Consider the following 23,382-nt stretch of genomic DNA (forward strand, 5'->3'; position numbering starts at 1 on the left):
CCCTGTCACCACTTTCCACTTCACGCTACGGACAGCTAACAGTTAGAAAAGTGACACTCTGCAACAGGTGGAATACATACACACATGTAAATATATATGCATGCAAATGAGCCTGTGATTTGATGGTTCACCAAACTCCTCCCAACTGCAAATTGTCCAATCATAGCTTAGCAGTAGTATCTAGGCTAGGCAGATCAGGCCTGACAGTGTTTGCGTGTCTCTGTAGGTTAAAGTGGTGTAGCCTACATGAGGATGTAGCGAGAGCAGTACTCTGTATTTAAAGACTTTGAATAGTGTGTCTTTTTCTAGCCTGTCCAAAACTGACCATACAGCAGCTAAAGTGAAAGGAATGGATTAAACACTGTGTTCATCTAATCTAAATGTAAGCCACAGACATTAGCATGTCCAGCTAACTAGCTTACTAACGTCGCCTGCAGTGGTAACTGAGCGCTACTTCAGCTCCAAGGAGCGCACCAATAACAAACACCAGCAGTTGTGGGATTACAAGTTACATTAAAAAATCTCATTCATGACTAGCACATACAGTGCGTGGTACCATTCCCCCACTGTGGGGAGGGCGCTCCTGGATGCTATCAGAGATTAGCATAACATTAGCAGCGTGTTACCCCAGATTGTTATGTTTGCCAAACCTCAGTCAAAAAGCCCTTTCTGTAGTAATGTTAAACATGAAAACAGGAACAAATATGTAAGCTAAGCAGTCAAACGGGGTTATGTTAGCATGAAGTAATGGTCTGACCTCACAATTTGCTCCTTATTTACATGGAAAATTAGTTATATGCTGAGTGCTGTCTTCTTATCATCAGCTGGTGAGGATGCTGACTTTTTGCCTGGGATGTGCTTTGGCCTCTATTAGTCTTTAAACATGACAACATTTATTTAAAACAATTAACTTCAAACATTAAAAATTCAGTCAAAGGCAACATTTTCAACTACAGCTAATGTTTGCCTGTGATTGGCTTTCCCTGATATTCCTACCCTAACCCACACCAAACATCACTCTTGATGCTAAACCTAACCAAACCACCAATGAAGGTCACAAGTACCTATCAATGGAAGAGTAGGGCGGGTCATCCCTTCACCATAGTAGGGTTTGTAATTTAGCAAAGGGGACAGGACTTATTCAGTTGACTCTGCTCAGTATGGATGCAAACATACAAATTAACAGAGAAAAACATAAACATGTTCACCAAAAACATATTCACATACAGCAACATGCCACCGCTGAAATAAACACATACTGTCCTGTTTCTACGCTGCTCTGGCCTGGAGTCTTCCTTCATCTGAAAATATCAAAAGTAAAAGACCTTCTCAAATGCTAACACTTTGCCTGACAGAACAAGGGAGAACGGGGGAAAAGACAAAGCATGAGCAAACACAATTCCCTCCCAAATCCCTCCCTTCCCTCCTCATTCCTGAAATATTCTGCTTTTCTTTTTCTGCATGCCCCCTTGCGTAAGAAGTAAAACAAAATAAATATTTGATCCACTTTGAAACCACTTCTTATGAATATCTAACTCTGTTGTGAACTTTGAAGAGAACTATATTTGGTAGTTTAATGAGGTAGCCGATGCTAAACAAATCTTAATTAATCCTTAATAAACAGATGAAGAGAGTGGCGGTGAGAAGGGGAGGAAAGGCTGACAGCATCCATTATTATCGCAGGGCTGCTGCAAGAAAACACCAATAAAAGAACCTAATGAATCATCCAAGAGTGAGTACTATTACCATAAGGCTGATTGTTTTCAAAGAGCTATTAATCCTGTCTTTTTTATCATCTCATATGCCATAACAGCAATCGTAAATGAGTGTAATGTGAAGCGTTTGTGCTTTGAAACTAGCGTGTTGGAAATGGAGAGTGACACTGGTAGCACTTCTATAATGATGTGTTATAGGTGAAGGGAGAGATTGATGTTTAAATAGGCTTACAGAGAAAAAAGGTTATACCTGTGTTTTCTCTGTACGCATAATTAAACTCAGTATAAACTGCTTTCAGTTTGGATTCTTAGAAGTTGAAAGTCTGACCTGAGAGGAGCTGTTTCCTGCTTCGCTGCCAATTAGAGTGAACGCTTCTCCGAGAACCAGATTCACATTCATTATCTTGTGGCTGAGAGGCTGCAGAAACACCACATTCTGCCGAAAATCTCCGACTCGAAAACCATTCGAAAGTTAGATTTTCTTCTTTGTGCTTTTTCCACAGTTGCCTTCTCTCCTGGCTGCAGTTTTTCTCCTCTTGAATCCCCTAATTTTCAGATCCTTGATGGCGTTGTCATGTTTCCTCTCTGGCGAGGCAACAACATCTCTTTTCTATCTGACGTTACTTATGTTGCAACATGTTGTTGTGGCTTGTAAAAACACAGCAGGAGGTCATGTTGCCAACGTGATGGAAATGAAGGTTGAAGCGGTAATGTGCTGTGGTTTCCTGCTTTGGAATAAACAGAACAAGAACACTGTTTGCTCTTGCTAACGAGGACCACAATACGCTTTTACCTTCACTGTCGGTTGATCCTTGAAAACTGTAATTGCATGTCAGGTTCGTTTGATTGCAGCGTTGTGTTTGCTGAATAAAACTCACTGGTAGCCATGCAACAGTGGTTTTCCAACACGTCTCAGTTTAGCCGGGTATTTACTAAGACTGCATATGTAAAAGAGCTGAGCTGCAGCTTAGCTGATTTGTATGTATTAATATCAGTGTTTAACTTATAAAGCCTTCATGAGTTCTGATAATTAAATGTGCAAGAGGTTTGGTCCTTGGTCATTTTTAAAACTTTTAAACTCCTTTTACTGGTTTATGGACTACATATTGATTTAAAAAAAAAAAATCAGTCCGACTCATTAAGTATTAAATTGGCTGCTTCAAGGACCCAGCCGAATAATCAGACAGAATTACCATTTAGTTTGAGACATTTTGACACAGAGGTTCATAACCAGACAACACTGAGCCTGCCTGAGACATTTATAGTCAGGACATGTGCCTCATTAAAGCAGAAAACCATTAAAGGAAACAGAAAAGTAATAATAATGCCTGAGAAGGCCATGTCCTGAACTGCTGGTCTTTCGTGTTGTGTACTCTGTGGTGCTGATGGTGAATGATGATTTAAAGTACGTTCTAACGGGTGAGTCAAGTTAACATAATTGTCTTATTGTCATCAAATCCTTCTAAAAAAATCATTAGAATTACATTAACATGGATAGATAAATACTCGTCACAAATAGTCACAGAAGAGCTTTATTTTTAAATAGGACTAAAGAGACGACAGCCATGTGGCTCTGAGAGGCTCAGCAGTCTTTGAACTACATGATAAGTATGGTAACATGCTCCTTTGACAATGATAATATAGTGATGAAAAACAGGTGTAATGTTTACCATGTTCTTCATTCAGCATATTACCTTGCAAACGGTTGCTAATTTGTTCAAAACAAAAAGGCCCAAGGGTATTTAGTCATAAATTCAAGTATTGGCCAAACTTTGACCTGACGATGGCGCTACAAAAGGAGCTAAGAGATCAACAAAGTGATTAAAATTCATCCTGAGGAGGAATCTGTGCCAAACTTATGTCATCATCATGGCGACAGTAGAGGAAAGGTCAGGAGATCGCCAGGGTCAGGAAGATTCATCCTCTGGGGACCATGAATGTCTGTACGTGACAGTAATCCATCAAACAGTTGTTCAGATATTTCAGTCTGACCCAACTGACCCGCAGACAGACTGACATCACTGTCCTTAGAGGATAAAACAAAACTGCATTTGTTGGGGAACATTTTAAGCTGCAGATTAATAGTGATTTGTTTGCTAGTGAGTATTTACAGCACCAGGACATCACATGTGCCACTGACTTACAAAATACTACAAAATTCAAATCATGAAATGTCTTTACTGCTGTCACTTAGGCTTTTTCCTGTCTGAACTGTTTCTGATAAAGTGTTGCTTATTGGTCTTTGCCTTTCCAAACCATTAAATTACACGTGCATGTTCCTCTGCTGCAGGTGCAGGCGCTATTTGTAAAAATTTCTTTCTTTTTGAGGTAACCATTTGGCTAGCAAGACACCCCATTTGCATAAAATTCTGTTTTTTCCTCCAGTTTTTTCTGCTTCTAAATAAGAATAGCATACATATTGCATGAACCAAAACATCCAATATTTAAATATGCTGTCTTTTTGGACTGGCAAAACCTTGGTACAGTCCTTTATGTTCAAATGCAATTAGATTATTTAGTACAAAAAAAATGGTTAGGGGCACCAGAAAAAAGCATTTTGAATTGAGTTCATATTTTAAAACATAATGAGGCATTTTGTTTTGAACTGCTGTAGGTCCTTGTCTGCTGGTAGGACAAAACCAATTTTGAGAGCTTTTAAAAAACACATTCAACATTTCAAAACTGACTGGATTGTAAAACGTTACCAGGCCGTAAGCAAAAGACATTTAATCAATAGCCTGTACCACTTCCACTTTATCTGTCATTCAATATGACAATATGTCAGATTTTTCAAATAGGCACATCTGACATTGGAATGAAACTCTTTCAGAGCAGGCACTTCACACTGTGCTCCCCCAATAGCAGATGTGTTGACAGCAGAGATGATGAACGATACAAGGACAAAAGCTGACAGATGTGATAAATACAACGTCGAATGGCTAATCAATCTCATGTGGGTAGAAGGAAACAGAGGGAAAACAGCAGCAGGGATCTCCTGGTGTGAGTCAGCAGAGGCAAAAGAGTCTGATTGGCAGCGTGTACATGAGTGTGTGTGTGTGTGTCCAGACCGCATGTGTGTCTGTGTATCCAAGTATGTGTGACGCCTTTTCTTGGCCTCTCATGCCTGACCTTGTCTTTATGAACCAAAATGAACAGGAAGCAGCATGTGTGTGTGTGTGTGTGTGCATTGGCTGAAAAACAGAAAAATACATCCCTGCCTCCTTTTTACAGTCTGGTGACGAACGCCGGCAAAAGCCCAAACATATTGAAAAATTACACACTGCAAAAGCAAGCATGAAAGGAAGTGACAAATGACTGGCTTAAAAAATAATAATAACTTCACCGTGGTGCAGGAGCATGAAATATAACGACTCCAGCTAGTGGAGCAGGAAGAAGGGAGGTGGAGGAAAGAGTGAGCAAGTATCTATTCGTCTTCACTTTCTTCAAATAGCTGACACTCCCTCCATTTCCATCTTCTCCTCTACAGCCCTTTTTACACATTCTCACCAGAGGGCCATTACCATGCCCTAGATCATCTGAGTGTGTGCACATGACCTGTGAGTGTGTGTGTGTGTGTGTGTGTGTGTGTGTGTGGCCAAGTCAACATGACCTACTTAGACATGGACTTCCAGAACATTGTAGTATCTCACAGTGAGGTTTCAGTCTAAAACATGCAGAAGCTATTATTTTTCTACTCTCAGCATTTTCACTGGCTATATTTAGCATCTGCATTTCAGAGTACATTTCCTCACATTTGATAGTACTCAAGGACACACGCAGCGTCCACGGTATCGAGTATCCACTCGGACGGCACCCACACGCTGCATGCGTGAACGCACGCTGCACATCTTCTCAGACCAATTCCAGACAGAGCCAGCAACCGATGTAGCATCGCACTTTCCTCACATTGTCAGACTCATGATAGGCATTTAAAAAAAAAGGATGAAAATCGATGCAGGAGAACCAGAGTTTTAGTTCATACATTCGCCCTCCATGGCGCCTACATTACCCACAATACAGCTTGAGTGCAGATTGTTTGTTTGGGTGTGTTATGCTATTATGGGTTCTGACATGAGCAGCAGGCTACAGAGGCTTGGTAAGATCACGTCTTGCTAACTCCACAACCCCACAGATTGTTCTCATTTTCAAACTTGAGCCCTAACTGGTACTGCCTCAAATGATGTCACCTGAGGCAGCGTCATATTTCATATTTCAAGCAGCTCCCTATGGAGGCGCAAAGGCTTTGTACAACTCACATATGCAGTGGTACTCCACAACACCTGTAAACACACTTGATGCTTAAAATCTGTAGAGTTTAAGTTAAAAAACATAATGAGATCCAACTCTAACATCACATTTAATCTGTTCTATATTCACTGTATGGTGCTAATCCCATGGGAGAATAAGCTGATTGTAGATTTGAAATACACTGGTAGTGTGGCTTTGGGGGTGGCCATTGCAGCAGTCCATCTGTTCAACACTTCGGTCCAGATTAAAATATGTGGACAACTTCTGGATGGATTTACATTAAATTTGGCTGAAACATAAATGGTCCTCAGAGATTTCGGTGATCCCCTTACTTTTCTATCAAGCACCATCAGCAGCAGCTCATAATTTCCATTTTTCTTTCAAGAAATTCCAGCTCTCATCTGCAAAGTTGGTTCTCCATTTTTCATCCAATCGATCTTTTTTTCCTGGTATGCAGCCAGCCTGTGGGGCTGTAACTGCTTCTGGAGACTTTTAATCTTGTAAAATCTTGGATTTGAGCAAATAAAATTTAATCATCGGTCCAACACAAAAAATAATGGAGTAGTGAGGATTCATTCTTGCCTCTCATGCGGCACTTTAATGCTTCTTATGTTTACATTTTTCTTCTTTCGTGTTCACAAAGAGCTCACGAAGAAATAATTAAGAGCATCATACGTCAAGACTGCAACTCAAGTTTTGATACTGAAACTGGATGGAGGCGTGGAGGTTACTCAACACAACAAGCATCTGCTTCAGCTTCTTCTCGCTTTCTGATTGGTCGGGAAAAATACCCGCTCTCATGTGCTGATGCATACATGCACGTTATCCACGGTTACCAAATGATCTTGCTTATGAGATCACTTCCTTGGCAGGCTGATGGAATCACTCGTGGTTCAGCTTTAGCTTTGAATTCATGTCGTCATGAGTGGTTGGTCCATTTTGCTTTCAGACCACAAATGAGCAGCGCCAACTGGGACAACGCACCAAATCAAACAGGTTAGACATGAAAACACCCTTAATGAAGTTCATTCAGTGTGTAATTCATCCACATGAATAGCACGTGCTGCTCTTTGCAGAAGCTGTTGCCTCCATTGGAGAAATAACCAAGCCAATGAGAGCCTTCCTGTGTTGGGTGGTTAAAAAACATCTGAAGATGGGCAGGAAATCTTGTTTGGCCTCACCTACAGTGGTTTAATTTCTCACCTTTATCAAACAAAGTGTACTTCAGCATGCAGAGAAACACTGACTGCTTTTCAGATCGATACTGACTTCACCTTTAAGGTGGTGACATTATGAAACTGTGTCGGTTTCTGACAGACGGATTGGCACAGCTTGAATGTTAAGGATTGCTCGAAATAACTGGTAATCATGGCGGGAAAGGGTCATACTGCATTGCATCTGCCTATTGTGGAATGGCAGATGTGGAATGGCAGAAATTCAGGGTAGTTTTATTTGAGAAAACTTCCTTGGTTGCTGTTTTACACTGTTTGTGAAATGTGTGCATATAAGATCATTCCCAGTGTTATGTCTAGATCTCACAGAGTCAATGGGAAGGGCAGAATCCACCACTCTTTGGTGCACCGTCTCAACTGAGCATGTTTGAAGGATGTATGTTTAAAGCCTGACAGTGCAATACAAATGCCATATATCATATGCATCTAACATATGTCAGAACCCAGAATGACAGGACAGCACACCTTCTAACCATTAGGAGTCGTTTCAAAGTTAGCATAGGTCTAAACAGTAATGTTAATGTGTAATGTTATGTAATGCTAATGACAGACATCCAAGTTTAAACAGTTGAACACATCAAGACACGCTCTGGCAGAGTCATGAATATTCTAACCTTCATAAATACATAATAAACACTGAAGTGTAGCTCTCCAACCAAATGTGAGTTTTACTGAAATAAAGAAATGGAGGTGTGGGATTTGCCTTGTCCCTTTACCCCTTCATCATATGCAGCATCTCCAACAAAACCACTCAGACTTTGACAAAATGTCCCGAAATGACGCATCCCACCACATTAGAGCATTTTCAGAAATACACTGAGCGGCTGTAGCCCGGGGCTTTCTGCAAGCAGATCAAAATGTGATGACATACTTGTGACACATTAGCTCAGATGGGCATTCCATCATTTGTGTTCGCTGTTAGCTGTCGCCCTGTCTCACCCTGACAGGACTGGAGGAATTATCCTCACTACTTACTGGTGTTCACATTTCATTAATCGTGACAATGCTGTATGTATGTTGCACACACACACACACACACCAACACACACACAGAGTTCGAACCTGTTCCTTGACTGAGGCGAGGATGGCGGAGGTGGTTTCGGACTCGGAGCCGTCTCCGTTGGAGGCGTTGAGGACGGGGCTCAACATGGTGGCAGCACTGGCAGTGTCAGACGCCACCTCAGGCACTGGCATACCTCCTGGAAAACAAGGGAACATGCAACTCTTTTACTATTATTAAAGGCAGCCTGACATGCCAGCATTTAGGCTGAGTGGCTGTCACACCTACACTCCCCTACACTTGTACTCAGCAACAACCATGCACACAGATATGGACGTTCCAGGGAACACAGAGGTGAAGAGAGACACATTTTCAAGCGCACATTCAATATTGGCATAGTGGGGTCACGGCAAATATAAGGTCATTGATGAACCAGCCTAATACTGGACTCAATTTGAATCCACTTAACATTTTCAGCAATTTTTTTTCTCATTTTCTCTCTGACTTATTCATGTTCAGGATCATATATTTGGCCCTTTCCCAAATCCCAGCATTCATTTGGCAAAGGGCAGTGACACATCCTGGACAGGTGCACTAGTACATCTCAGAAGAGAAAATCTAGGCCAGTGAGAAGAAAGTGTGAAGACTCCACAGAGAGAACAGCAACAGATCTACTGGCGGTCCAGCATTAAAGGCCACAGCAGCAGTAATACCTGCAGAGATTATAGTAGTAGTAACAGGGTAGGATTTGTAGATGTATACTACCACAAAAAGTGGCTGTGGCATCACTCAGAAACACTGTGACGAGGAGTACATTGGTACCAACAAAGGTATTTCTAGTCCCTATGGCAACAGAGGTGTATGTTTTGAATGGTACTAAAAAGGTCTGGCACAGATTTGCGGCAAGCAGTGGCACCGTAAATTCAACCTAGGGCCATATAAAGTAACATGTCTGTTACAAGTGCAGCCCACACAACAAGCGCTGTACTTCAAAAGACACAAATGCGCTGTCATTTCAGCAATGTAAGAAATAGCAGCAAACATAATAGCTGTAGCACTATAATAAAGTAGTCAAATCATGATATATTTTGACAGACAACCTGAAATTTAAAGCATGAGGCTGGCAATATTCTATAATTTTGTTGCTGTCAACAATTTTAATGAAAAGACCAAAACCAACAATGTGTTAGTCGGTCTCCCGACTGTCTGCGGCTCTCAGCCACAAGCCCGTGGGCTGAAGATCTTTCAAAGCATGTTGCAAACATATACTTTCAATAAATAAATAAACAAATTGCTAATAACTTCCTGAAATATCTAGCTACTGTACTTTTTGGCAAATTTTACTCAAACAAGAGGATACAGTATATTTGTTGGGAACTATTTTCAGCTGCGGATTAATACACATTTGGTGCTCTACTGAGTATTTACAGCAGCAGGACAGCGTATGAGGGATCGGGTGAAAATAACCTACAGTGTGTGTGTTCATGGAATGAAGAAACATGTCACCCAGTCCAACAGCGCGGCTCACTGATGTGCTCTTAATTGCTGTTGGACAACAGTGGAGCTCTATGGTACAGAGGAAGGGGATACATCAGGCTGTGGATACACACACAATACTTGTTAGTAGCATACGTTCACTGTTGGTTTGGGTCTTTAAATGGGATTTATTGACATGAAGGAAAACTAAAGAATATCACCATCCCTTTCCATTAAGGGCTCCAGTAGCAGATGTCCAGCGGCAATTTGGCATTGTTTGTTCAATGACGACAATAAGGTCATGTAGTCAATTACGACCTTATATGCACATACTTCTTTTAACTGCACAGCCTTCACAAATAACTCTTTGTTTTACCAGATGTGAGCCATGGATGATTTTCACATCACAGAACTAAATATGACACATTTTTAGCACGTGTGAACCACAGAGACACAGATTTATGCATAACTGGAAATCTGGCAAAGGGAATCTTAAATACTTCTTGGTGTCAGAACTACAAACTGTCACCGTGACAGCACTTGAAGCACTGGTTGTGGCATCAGTAGACTCAAACCATAATAGAAGCAGTAGCAAGAGTAATTGCTGAAACAGTTGCCATACAACTTTATTCCATTAAATACAATGTAATAGCATTTATCAATATCACATCATCATTTAAAAAATGACAAAACCTAGTGTTAGAAGGAGCAGCACACACAAACACACACAAACACTTGCACGCTTGATGCCATGTGTCATCCTGTATTTGACCAAGCGTCGGAGGACACGGGCTTCACATGTGCCATGTAATCCTGATGCAGCACAGAGCTGGTGTAACAGCTGCATCAGCCAGCTTTACACACTGATGAAAGGCTTGTCATGAGGAATCTGCCACACACACACACACACACACACACACACACACACACACACACACACACACACACAAAGGCTGGCTGTCGGCATGAGGCAGCACCAGCCTAGCATTGAGGTAAAAAAGGTTGTAAGAGGAGCCTGTGAGCACAGTGGAGGGATACGTGTGGACAGGGGAGGGGAGACGGAGAGGTGAGAGGAAAGGAGGAGTGGAAGGAGAGTGAGACAGTGCAGGGAGGCAACGGAGAGGAGGAGGTGAGGCGAGGAGAAAAGAGAGATATAAGAGGAGTAGGAGGGTGAGGAGAAACGAAGAGAAAAAAACTACTCTTGCATGCTGCTAGGCAACAATCTCTGGTCACTGAAGGCTGCTAATATGGCTGACCTGGCTTTACTTGTCTTCCATTTTGGAGAGTGTTCCTTATCCTCTCTACCTATCTATGCCTCAACTTAAATTTTTCATCACCACCCACCTTTCTACTTACACTACATCCCTTTCTCCTCCTTTCCTCCGCATTGCATCCTCCTCCTTCTTGTTGCCGCTATGCCTCTAAACTTTCCCTCCCCTCCTTCCCTCTCTTCCTGCCCACTTCTCTCCACTTGACCTATTTCAGCTCTCCTCGTCGTTTCAGCACGTTTCTGCTTTATTAGGCAGCATGCAGCGGAGGGTGACAGAAGGAGGATGACCCGAAAGGTTGCGGATGGATGTGAACCTACAACGCTGCGGTGCACCTGAGCCTTCCCAGCATCCCCTTCCAACCCTCCCTACTCTGAGCATGTACTGTACCTCATCAACATTCGGCTGCTTATCTGGCCTCGTGACACCGCTACGTGCTTGGCATTCTTCATGCCACCTCATTTTTCCTCTCCTTCTTTTCTGGCCTTTTTGCACAGCTCTATCACGCACTGTCACAGGTTTTGCATCCTCCGTCTAGTCTTTCCTTCCTTTCCCTCTTTGCTCTGAATGTTGTCACACCACACACAGTCCCTGTCATTGTCACCTCTACCCATCCTTCTCTTTCTCTACACAACTCATCCTCAGGTCCCTCTGTGGTAGCCTGAGACATTTGTTGGTCATGAAAATGTTTTAAGCTTTAAAGCGGGGCTATGTAACATGCACTGTAGCCACATGTCATAATTACAAGTAAAAAGGACATTAACTTTCTCATCATTTCCAAGGATTGCTGTGACTAAGTTGCTTTAAAGATATCTTTTTTTTGTACTGAGAAAGATCATTTTCTTGATAAAACCTGTGAAATGTTTGTTTGGGACATGCTAAAATGTGTTATAACAGAAGCATAAGCACAGAAGAGCTGTAAAGTCAGCGAAGGGACTCTGTAATGACAGTGATGCCGCGTTATCTGTCTAAATTCTGCTAACATCAGCGACCATGAGCTACAGGTCATACCAGACCAAGTAAAAATCCAGTAGCATCAGTATAATACAGCAAAATTCTGCAGGGAAATCTTTTCATTTCGACTGAATCACAGCAAGCAGGGGGTTCGCAACTTACAGCTTTAATTGTGATGTCACCTGTTGACCAATAGCAAACAGTCTTGACTACATTGTCATGTGAGGGAACCAAGAGCCATTGAGTCCAAAATGCAGGATGCTATCATAGCATCATTAGGTGTGTGTGTTGCACCATCCATGTAGTTAGTCCTCCTCTGTCCGCTGTAAGCTGCTTCCCCAAAGAAGGACGTTTTTGTGCCTGTTTTGAGACAGGAGGGCAAACATGTCTTGAATGAAATGTGTGATTTCTGTTCGATTAGCAACCAAGCTAGCAAGCTCGCTAAATGATCATTAGCAAACTAGTTAATAAGCTGGAGACCTTTAAGTTCCCCAATCCTGAGAACAAAAGGACACGGCGGTGTAATGAGACTAATGCGAGCTTATGTGACTAACCTGCGACTAACCTGTAGTGAGTTATGTTGCTGGCTGGCTATTACCCATTAGCTCACAAGCTACAGCAGTCCACCAGCTAACACTGTGAGTACCACCAGGCTGTCACCAGGCTTCGAGCATTGACTATTTTGCAAACACATGCAAATTACTTTTGCTGTGCCCCTTTTTGGTGTCAAAAGACCTCGAGGCTGTGGCAGCAAAACTCCAGCAAGTGTGTATTTTATTTCTTTTAAATTAAACGTTTCACTTGTAGGGTGTGTAGATTGTGTCATTTGGTTTTTTAAAAGTTACATAGCGTTAAAATCTTTTCAGTATCACTGAACTACTGAGACCCTACAGGCAGCTCACTTCAATACAGTCAGTATGACTGCAGTGGATCAAAGAAAACTGAGTCATGCATTCAGTCATGCACACAGCGTAGAGGAGATGGACCATTCTAACACGGGCCACATGACTGTTGTTTATGAAAAGTTAAAAAGTGAGGACTACAGCATCTCCTTTAACAAAGCTTTTCAAGAACCAACATGATATTTTTAGATTCCCAGGTGCATGGCAGTGTGTATATGAGCCTTACCTGTCATTGGTCCTCATATAATGATGTGACAATCCAACACTGAAATATACAGTATGTGACAGCTGCATATCCCATGCATTCCTATTATACCAGTGCCAGGTCCATTTATTGATTTACCTACTTCATGTATTAACTTGGTCTTGCACAGTCGCACTGTACTGGTCATGATCAACTTGCATCAATGAAAATCCGGGTAGGTAACATTGAATTAAAAGCCAATAAAAAGCAAGAAGTTCAGAGAAGCTTTATTTTCCCTGTTCTTATGACAGCATGTCAGAGGCATTAAAAATGTATCCGGTTTGTCCTGGGTAAGTTTTTGAAAAAGCATCATTTATGGTTGTGAAAAATGGGTAGAATGCAGAAACAGAGCCTCTGCCTCCTAAGAGATCCTGCAAGATAGTTCAAAGTTATTTTCAGATCCTCAGTTGGTTGGCTGGCCAGTCAGTCAGCCACTTGGGTCCAGACTGAAATAACTCAACAGTTTTACTGGATGGATTGCCATGAAATTTGGCACAGATATCCATTCAACATTCATGGTCCCCAGAGAATTTGGCTTATGACCAAATACTGCAAAGCTGACATTCACATCATCCTCAGCTGTATTGTTGTGCAAACTAGCCTTTTTTTGCATTCTAGCACACTAATCTAAGATGGGGAGTATGGTTAACATTATACCTGCTATACATTGGCCTCTTAGCATTGCTACTGTGAGCCTGTTAGCATGCTGACCTTAGCATTTAGCTTAAAGAACCATTGCGCCTTACTACAGCTCTACAGAGCTGCTATCGTGGCTGCAGACTCATTTATATGTGACTTTTGTTTTTTCCATCCCTTAACATGCAGTATGTCGATAAACTGCTGCACCAATATTACAAATTCCACAACACTGATGGTGAATGAAGTTCTGATTCAGTGCTGCACATGAATACTCTCTGTGCTTCATCTGGGAGCATATGTTCGCATGAAACACTTCACATGACGGTACATTCAAGCTTGAACTTGATCAGAGAACAGCATCAGAGAGCGCAGAAGAGTGCTGGCGGCCCAATTTGCTTATAGAACTAAATAAGAGAGAAGCTCTGGGTTTGAATGTGCAGACGGGGCAGGCAGCCAAATATAGGTCAGCTCAACAGACCATGCCCAAGCCCTCATCACACAACTGACCAGTACAAAGCAGCTTTCCCCAATAACAGCCGTCAGAACTAGGTTATAGAGGCCCACAGCCCAGCTAGAGACAAGACTTTGAATATGGATTAGGCCTAAAGGCTTTATTTCACTGAAGTATAATCTTGGATTTTTAGGTCTATATTTCAGTGCCGTAATGCAGGGGTATTTAGCCCCGCATTTCAAAGCGGTAATCTCTGATATTGCTGTAACATTGTAAATGCAGCTCACCATGCTATGATTGACATGGCTGACATGGGGAATATAGAGCTTAATCTCTTGACCCTATAAGCTCATCAGTCAGGTCTGAGACAGGCGTGTTTTGGTGAAGACAGAGTTCATCACAGATCAGCAGCAAATCAGCTAAATGTCCATGTAGAAATGTTGCTTTCTCCCGTGTTAGAGATACATGCGTGTTGTGTACTTTTGCGGGCACGACCGTGTTCCTGTATACGTGTGGACACAGAGCGCTGGAGCATGCATGTGTGTGTCTATATTTGCGTGTGTGTCCCCTTCAGGGATGCGAGTGTTTGTTATGTGTTTGATGGGCAGTCCCCTGTCGCCTCATTAAAACTTGCTGCAGTGTTTTGTTTTGGCTTCACCAGTCATCTGTCCCTTTGTCTAGACCCGGTGCCCACGACTCCGCTTTCAAATTAACAAGACTTTAACAATAACATTAACAATGTAATTAGCTCTGTCTGTGTCTCACTGTGTATTTATTAAGGCCCGGAGTCCACAGCGGAGATATGTCTTTCATTTTTGGTGTTACCCTCAAGAGTTCTGTGATGCGTGCGTGATTTTTCTTTCAACCTTGTTTTCTACAACAGCACAGTGAATTAGACAAAGTAAATTAAACATGGGGTGTCAGGGAGCGAGCTTTGCATGTAAAACGTCTGAACTGTGTTCTGCATTGAACACAACACAGGAAACACTCTCAGTGCAAAGAAATCACTCTACAAAGCGTATAATGGTGCCTTTTAAGATGCTAGTTAAATTGAGCAGATTTTTATGTTGATGAACTACTGAGATCGGGCACGGTGTACTCTATCATACTAATGAGGATACTTTCAGTCACACGCTTGCATGCTCAAATGCTGCATTTCCCCTCCGATCTGCCACATGTTTTAGAAGCTTTCAGCTCATTGTTTTGGTTTTACAGCCAATACAGATTCTGTATTTGTTACTGTATGGATGTGTCACTGAGTCAGAAGAGTCATAAAGGTAGAGTAGTCAGGATGTGTCTGGTGAGCAAATGTGACAAAATTTCTGCTTTTCTGGAGGACTGATCCCCATCAGCAGCAGAAAATACATAGGAGAGCGGTGTCTGAGCAAGGTGACATGTATCAGCCTGAGGTGATGCACGCCAGCATGCCCCTGGGATGTGGGCTTACATAGAAAACAAAGTGTGCAGGTGTTTTATTACATCACACACCTGCACCTGCACACTGGTGTTGACCTTTAAACTACACAGAGGTCACCGGGCATCGGAATTACTACGCTTGGACTTCCAAGCTGAAGTTTACATCTTCCCACTCGTTGTTAGGTCTATGTTACTAAGACACCAGGTTAAGGCTGTAGAAAGATTAGGACTTTTGTTCATCTCGAAAAACTCATTGCATCCCACCTCATCTTTCAACTCAGTGCTGACAAGATTTTGATCTTTTTTGAGTCTTAACCAAGTGCTTGGGGATACCTAAAAATAAAACAGGGTTAATTTTGCCTTAACAGGGGAGGATATAGCATATAACATGTCACAGTCAATGATGGTTGAATTCCATTCTGCTGGTTCAGGTTCAGGCCTTGTGAATATTGTGAATGCTGGCTTCCTGGGACACATAAATGGAAGGTAGCCATCATTAATTATTTGATTCGTAACGCCTGTGCTTTTCCTTCTACGACAAGCGACAATGCTAAGAAGGTCTATTGTGACGAATCCAAACACATTACCAGGGGATGTGCAGTCCGTCATCATGTGGGCAGCAATATATAAAACTGCTAACGCAAAGAAGCTGTATATATTTAAGGAGATGCAGCAGACAAGCTTTGTCAATACAAACTACATGGCCAGAGAAAAAGGCAAAAGTTACTCAACATCTAAAGGCCCTGCAGCATCACCACAGGTGTTTTCAGTTACCGCTGATTAGACGTCTGCTCAGGGTGAAGGTGGCTGGTGATATGCTGGGAAATACACAAAGTCCCTGAATTACACAAAGTCCCTTGACTCCATGTTCCGTTAAGACTGATAAATGTGAAATTTGTCCACCCTAGCAGGTGCAACAAAGCTAACAGGAGAGAGAGGGAGATGTCAGTCAAATACAGTCTGTACAGCCCAACACAGTCCTGACTCTAATCAGCCACAATAAGTGAAGCCACCTGGGTGGAGTGTAGGCTTTATGTATGGCCTTTGAATTGATGAATGAATCGAGGGACTTGTCACTCCAGAACTGTCACTGCCAGCCAATGGCAGATGGCCCTGCAAGCCTCATTGAGGGTTAATCATCCATCAACCAAATCTATCCATGGCGAAAGTCCAGATGCTAATGGACATTTATATTCAGCGCACACACATACACACAAACATATACCTACTGTACTGCTGTGATGCATCCCTCTGAGTGTCACTTAAGGGTAGCTGCTCTGTATGCAAACCATTAAGAGACGCCTGGTCACAATAAATCATTTAATAAAAATGTATCATCAAACGCACTGAAACACAAAGCCGGTTACACTACAAAGAAAACACACAGCTGCTGCTATCTTTCTCTACTGGCTCACTGAATATGGATCACAATTCAACTCGGTCTGAATGATCATGTTTTCATTTCAAACGGCTACATCTATTTTGGGCACAAATGCTAATGATGCTCACTGTTTGTTGGTGTGTGATAAAAAGTACTGCTGACTGCATAATCAAAATAGCTATAGTGTAAAGTTCCAAGGACAGCTAATAACTTCAATAACAGCCCACTGGGTGTTTCATTTTGATTTCTTTTTGTCTTTTCCCCCGCGCAGCATGCTTCACATACACTTGGCTAATTACTCAGAAGGGAGGAAGAGTATTAGTCAAGCAACATAATGTAAATGTGGTGGAAGAATCTGAAGAACGGCGCGACTAACAAAAGAAGCTGTAAATAGTAGTCTGACAGCAGGTGTTAACTCAAATGTGAGAAAGACAGGAGCTTGATGACGGTCTTTAAGGTTTAACAAGCCGTCAAGCGCTTGACAAGACAAGCACTTCAGCTAATGTGGCTGATTAGACCTGCGACAACCACGTTACCAGCACATAATAACAGAGAATTGAGCCATATTCAATGTAAAACTGTGCTGAACAGACATGCTGCGTGATCTATTGGATTATCACACAGAAAAACAACCACAAGTGAACAGGCGCCTATGATGCAGAGCTCTATCATCGACAGGCTTCGCCCTACTTCCCAGTTGTAGCTGTTGCGGGAGGCGCAGCAGGTCGCCGAGACAGCCCCCTTACACAGAATCAGTTTCTCAGAGAAAGCCACAGCATGCAGCCGCGGCAGACCAGCCTGGGTCCAGACCACCGAATCGCCTCCCACACCTCCAATTTGTTCAGTGATTCAGACGTAGCGGCCAAGCTACACCTGCACATAGTGACAGAACCACGGCTACACAAGCGGTGACAGGCGTGGATAAGATTAACGCTTGTGCGGGCAGAAATAATAACTCTTCAACCAGCTGCTCCGAGCAGTGGCTACAGCAGTCTGATCATCAAAAAGCGCTGCAGCATTTGTCATAGCATAAACACAACAATGGGCCCCTCAACACAATTCGTCAGTGTTGCAATGATACCAGACAATATTGCCGTTATAGTGATGGGTGTCGCCGCCAGCCCAGAAATCCAAGCAGACATAAAGCCAACATCTCAACATGTTCACATGCAGTAATCCTGCTGCAAGTCAACCTTTCATTTGGCTTGGATATCGACAGGTTGGTTGAACGAATGAAAGAGGGCGGCTGCGTTTGTTAGTCGAGTGTGCACGGGACACATTTAGGACAAACTTGACTTTTTAAGACAGTTGGTCAGGCTCTACCAACAGTAGTTGTTAGAGTTTTGTTCAGTCCAAAACTTTGATATTGTGGCCTGTGGGGCATTAATGAAATGAAGTGGGTACATCTGCTAATCTTTTTATCTCGATATTAACTCTTTCAGTCAATTTACAGTCCCATTTAAGATACTGACATTACTGATTACAAGGAAATCATTAGCGTAGGGAAGAAGAAGGATTAGTGGTAAATCTCAGGGATTTGGCGGACCTATTTATAAGAAAGAGATGCATATATAAGCAGCGGCGTGCTTATTAGAGTGAGAGTGTTAAAGATGCATTTATGGAGCACAGTGGTATGTGGAAGACGGGAGTTTAATGAGGTGCAGTCGGTAGAAAAAGAGCTGCACCAAAAGTTTAACAAAAATCTAACGGGAGTAACTCCTTGCTGTGAGCTGTGCAAAGACAGCACCACAGCTGTTAGAGCTCACAGATCCAGTCAGGTCAGACCAAAGCAGTGAAAGCAGAATCAGATCAGATGTGATTACTGTGGCTTTCAACTGACTTGTCTCGAGGTAGGAAATGACAAAAAAGACAAAAATCTGTGTTTTTCTGACTTACCTCTTCTACGTCTTCTCAGTCATGTCCCTTAGCTCTTTTTAATGCAACAGATGTCAGCCACAACACATGGTAGAACACAATAGGCCTTTAATCCAACGCAAAACAAGATTGACCCTGCTACCTAAAATAAAGCCATAAGAGCTGTGTGTGTTCAACACGCCCACTCACAAATGATTCGGCTGGACTGCACAGCTTCCAGGGAAACTGTACCATTTTACACAGTCTTATGACTTGATGAAGGCATCACTTTATTTTTCCTAAAAATAAACTCCTCATGGGATAAAATAAACATCCAATTTGTCAATGATCCAAGTCTGCTGTTTTAACGAGTGATAAAGCAGTAAAGGGGCTTCAGTGGCTGTGACACCTTAGACGGGGTCTCCATTTACAGATATCTGTGCACAGCGCAGGGTTAGAATCGCAATGTCATGATAGCTTATATATGGACATGTTTTATACTTGGAAAAAGCAACCTGATGGAAATCACTCTTTACAGCAGGGCTGTGCAAAGTGGGGCCAGACAGATGTTTCTGGAGAAATTAAATCCTCACATTTCCAACTGTTTTATTTTCATAGTGCTTAGCGAGCTAACATGACACATATTGCAGTGAGAAACAGCAGCTTGTAGCAGCAATAATGCTGAGACTACACAAGGTTAGCTCTGGCAGGCACTTGGGCATCAAACCATCAATGGGCAGTTTAGGTTAAAAGCATAGATGCTCTCCTCACACAAATAATGCAAGCATAAAAAAATATCATGTCCTCTACCTGCTGCACAAGTTCACAGCGCACAAACGCCCTCAATCTCAATATCATGTTCTTAACGTTGTAGCTGTAAATTCATATCAGACACTAGATGGGCTATAAGTTAGCATGAAACCTCATATTAGATGCCTGAGGTGTCTACATGCAAGGCTTCACTCACAAGAAACTATGTCAATGCAGGATTTAGTGAGTACTATCCAGTGGCAGCAGGGGATCATGAAAAGACACTCTGCACACTTGCTTGTGATAGTTTCTCTCAAAATTAGTAGCCCAGCGACATGATGCATCCATCCGAAGCCGTCGGCCTGCACCCCTATCAGCTGTCACCAACTCAAACTGATGGAAGCTCACCTCGAAATTATGGCGAAAGTATCGATCACTGAGCCCGACAGACGTTCACACAGTGCATTTAACAGCCATAAACACGGCGTGACAGCGTGAGCTGTCCAACCTTAAAAGCTGGCTTTTTTTATGACCAGTTTGTGCGTGAAGCTATCGAGCACCTTATTAAATCTAGGGCTCTGCCTGGTAGCTAATTCTGCACTCAGAGATGAAAGGGAGCTTTCCTTCGTGGGATATCGAACATTTTACACTCATTATCTTTGCGATTCACGCCGGTTTTGGTAGAAAAACAACACCCAAGCATGCACGCGTCCCATGATGATGTTGCACAGAAGCCCATCTCTTCATTTCACCTTCAAAACTCACATAAAAGTTATTTTAATTCACTTCAAACAACATCTGAGGATTCATATCGAACATGGACATCAACAGTTTAGGAAGTCAGTATGAGATAATACAGTATAACATTATAGCCTACATTCAGCCACACAGCACATGTGTACAGAAAAACACACACCACACCCACCACACACACTTTTCACACTTTAACCTCTCTCATTATCACTTTTTTCAGCTGAGAGCTGTCAATATGCTTAAACACACACACAAACACACACCCCATATGTTGCTCTGTCATGCTAACTCTGTCACTGCAGCCAGCGAAGCTTCACCTCAGCACATTGAGTCACTCTGTTGGGGGCTGATTCAAATGAAATCAGAAAACATCTTGTCACAACAGTACTCTCCTTAATCAGTGGTCTGCGCGCAGGAGTGTAAAATGTTTGAATGGTGCCCATGTGGCCTTCACGTCTCCTGGGTGATAGCCACAGTATGTCTGTAACTGAATTAACACAATCGCAGTGATGGCTAGCAGTTAGCTGAATGGTTTATGTGATTACATACTGATGGACTGTGTAATTCTGTCATGTTAGCTCTCCTCTTTTTAATGTTTTAAAAAATAATGGAGCTGTAGTGTTTACATACGCTTAGCGTGCAATCCTGTAATACAATAAGTGCGTCTCCATAATCAGAAGCACACCAGGGGCGCAAATGAACCCATTTGCTATAAGACTGATATGTTCTACCTGCTTTAACTTTACAGGTTACATTATGTAAAGCTGGATCTAATTTAGCAGGAAAGCTGGCAGGAAGAGGCTCGTATTCTTGTGTGAATGGAGCAAGAATTGATATCGGTAAACATGGGAAATGTGGTCGTCATTTTGAAATTGCTCTTTATTATTCGGAATATTTTCCATGTTAACAATGGGTCAGTTACCTTCAGCTCTACTGAAGCATTTTAGCAACTTGTAGCTCAAAATCTGGATTTCCCAGCCTGTGAAGCCTGTTTTGGTCCATCTCACAGCTCTCATCAGCCTCATTTCCAGCAGCAGCAGGCAGCTGTTTGTAATGAAACAGCTCGTGAAACTCACTGTGCACTACCTGCTCAGCACCAAGCAGCACACTGACAAATGCCAAACGCCAAATTCACCATTTTAAAGCGTTTATAGATGAAAGGTCAAGTCAATCATAAGTCGCTACAGGAGCATTAATAAGTAAATGAAGGACATTGTTCAAAGACAGTGGATCCCAGAGGATGATTTTGTCCAGAGAAACAAACTAGAATTTAGTAGAAAGCCAGTCAAGAAATAGAAGAGAGGGAAGGAGTTCTGAACTGAATGATGTTTGAATCTGTCATATTTTTCTTATTGATTATGTCAGAGGTGATTTCACACATGCCTAGTAGTAAGAAAGGCGATTCATCTTCTTATATCTAGCAGCTAAATCAAGCTAATAACCAATGGCACTGTCTGATAAATATGAGTCAAGGTAAATACCAATGCATGGTGCTCTGTTGCAGCATAATGCATTCATTAGACAACGGCCTGTCTGCTGGACTTTAACCAGCCTCGATGATCAGTTGCAGCAAATTCCTCGTTTGCATGGCTGTTCAGATCAGCAGAGGAGGTTCGAGGATCAGTGGAGATCTGTGGGCTTAGCAATGAAATCTTGCAATGAGTCTGGGGTCACATGTCAATCGATAAATATTGCAATATCTAACGAAAGGGCTTTGGGCTCTGGAAAAAGCCTGATGTTCAGACGCTGTCCTGTGTGCAGAGAAAGACTATTCAACATATGTAATTATATTTTTTCATGAAGGAGTGGCTTTGAGGCTTCCTCTTTGTTCAGCTCGAGATTTTAGACATTGATTTGAGAGAGGCGGGAGCATGTTGGCATTCTGTATAATGTCAACCCTAAATGTGAAATTAGGTTCTGTGACTGGATTTCAGAACTGGGGTACAGCCTCCTTCATTATTTTGCATAGTCACACTAACCTAAAAAGCTATTATTGGGAATCACAACAAAGTTTCAGGGTGACAGACACACAGAGCATCCCTGTAACCATAGCAACTCACTGCCTGAGAGGAGAGGGAGACGCTGTGCTGCTCTGTCTTATCTGTCCACACACTGTCACTGTCCTCTTTTTGATCAGTTACAAATTTGTAACCGAGAGAGTGAGAGCGTGTGAAAAGTGTCAGCTGCGTTAGTCTCACGGTCAATGTGTGAGAGTTGGCAGCCTCGAGTTGAAAAGCTAAATAAAGGCCCGCTAACGGTTCTGAAACTATGGGTGTGCATGATCAGCAGAAGACAAAAGACACCGAGAGATGAATGAGTTTTCATTAAGTACAAGATACAAATATGAGAAGGCAGGGGAGGAAGGGCTGGTCGTGTAGATGCTGCTCACTCCTACGCTTTTTACATTTACTCTGGCTAATTATATACATCTCATACTAAAGACAGTTCCCACAATCAGCAGGTGGATTGTATGAATGTCATGGTCGTACGCTGCCGTGAATTCATGCTAATGTATCTCCTATCACGCACTTGTGTTGCTGTATCTGTACGTCTGAATAAAAGCTACTGACGATGATGTTGACAGTATGTGGAGGCTCTGAATCTAGTTTCTGTATTTGTTGTCTTGTTTTAATCTTTCTTGTGAAGACAGATGTTTTTATAAGGCCCTTGAAATTATTTTGCTCCCCACCTGAACAATTGTATTTATTTTCTCATTGTCTGAACACGGAAATGAAGCAGAAATAAGCCCCCAAATCAATTTGCTCTTTTTCATTTCTCTCCATCTCCCATGCTTCCTCTTTGACACAAGCACACAGCGAGCCTCTCCTTCTGTTGTTACACTTGTGAGGACACGCTTCTGGTTTCCACACTTGGAAACCAAATTAACGAGGCTTTTTAATATTTGATTTGGTGGCTATCATCATCATGACTTAAAAGTCTGAATATTTAGAGTCAAGAAACTGGTCAAAAATTACGATCACACAGGCCTCATCTTTTACTCATGATCTTGTCAAGTGAAGAAATCCTGAGGAAGGCGTTTTTTTTTTTAAACTGCTGTCATATCGATGCAAATCTCCATCGCAGGTTTATCCGCAGGAT

At 42.2% G+C, this 23,382-nt stretch overlaps 1 protein-coding gene across 1 annotated transcript in view; it reads right to left on the minus strand.

The window, feature by feature from the left end:
* The window catches only part of ctnnd2b (catenin (cadherin-associated protein), delta 2b), a 154,520-nt gene that overhangs the window by 113,899 nt on the left and 17,239 nt on the right, over positions 1–23,382 (minus strand). Inside the window, exon 2 of the mRNA XM_041948579.1 lies at positions 8,258–8,394. Within this exon, the coding sequence (XP_041804513.1) occupies positions 8,258–8,389 (132 nt within the window). The 5' untranslated portion in view covers positions 8,390–8,394. The remainder of the gene's footprint in view (positions 1–8,257; positions 8,395–23,382) is intronic.

Source organism: Chelmon rostratus, chromosome 12, assembly GCF_017976325.1.
Source record: "Chelmon rostratus isolate fCheRos1 chromosome 12, fCheRos1.pri, whole genome shotgun sequence".
Taxonomy (NCBI): domain Eukaryota; kingdom Metazoa; phylum Chordata; class Actinopteri; order Chaetodontiformes; family Chaetodontidae; genus Chelmon; species Chelmon rostratus.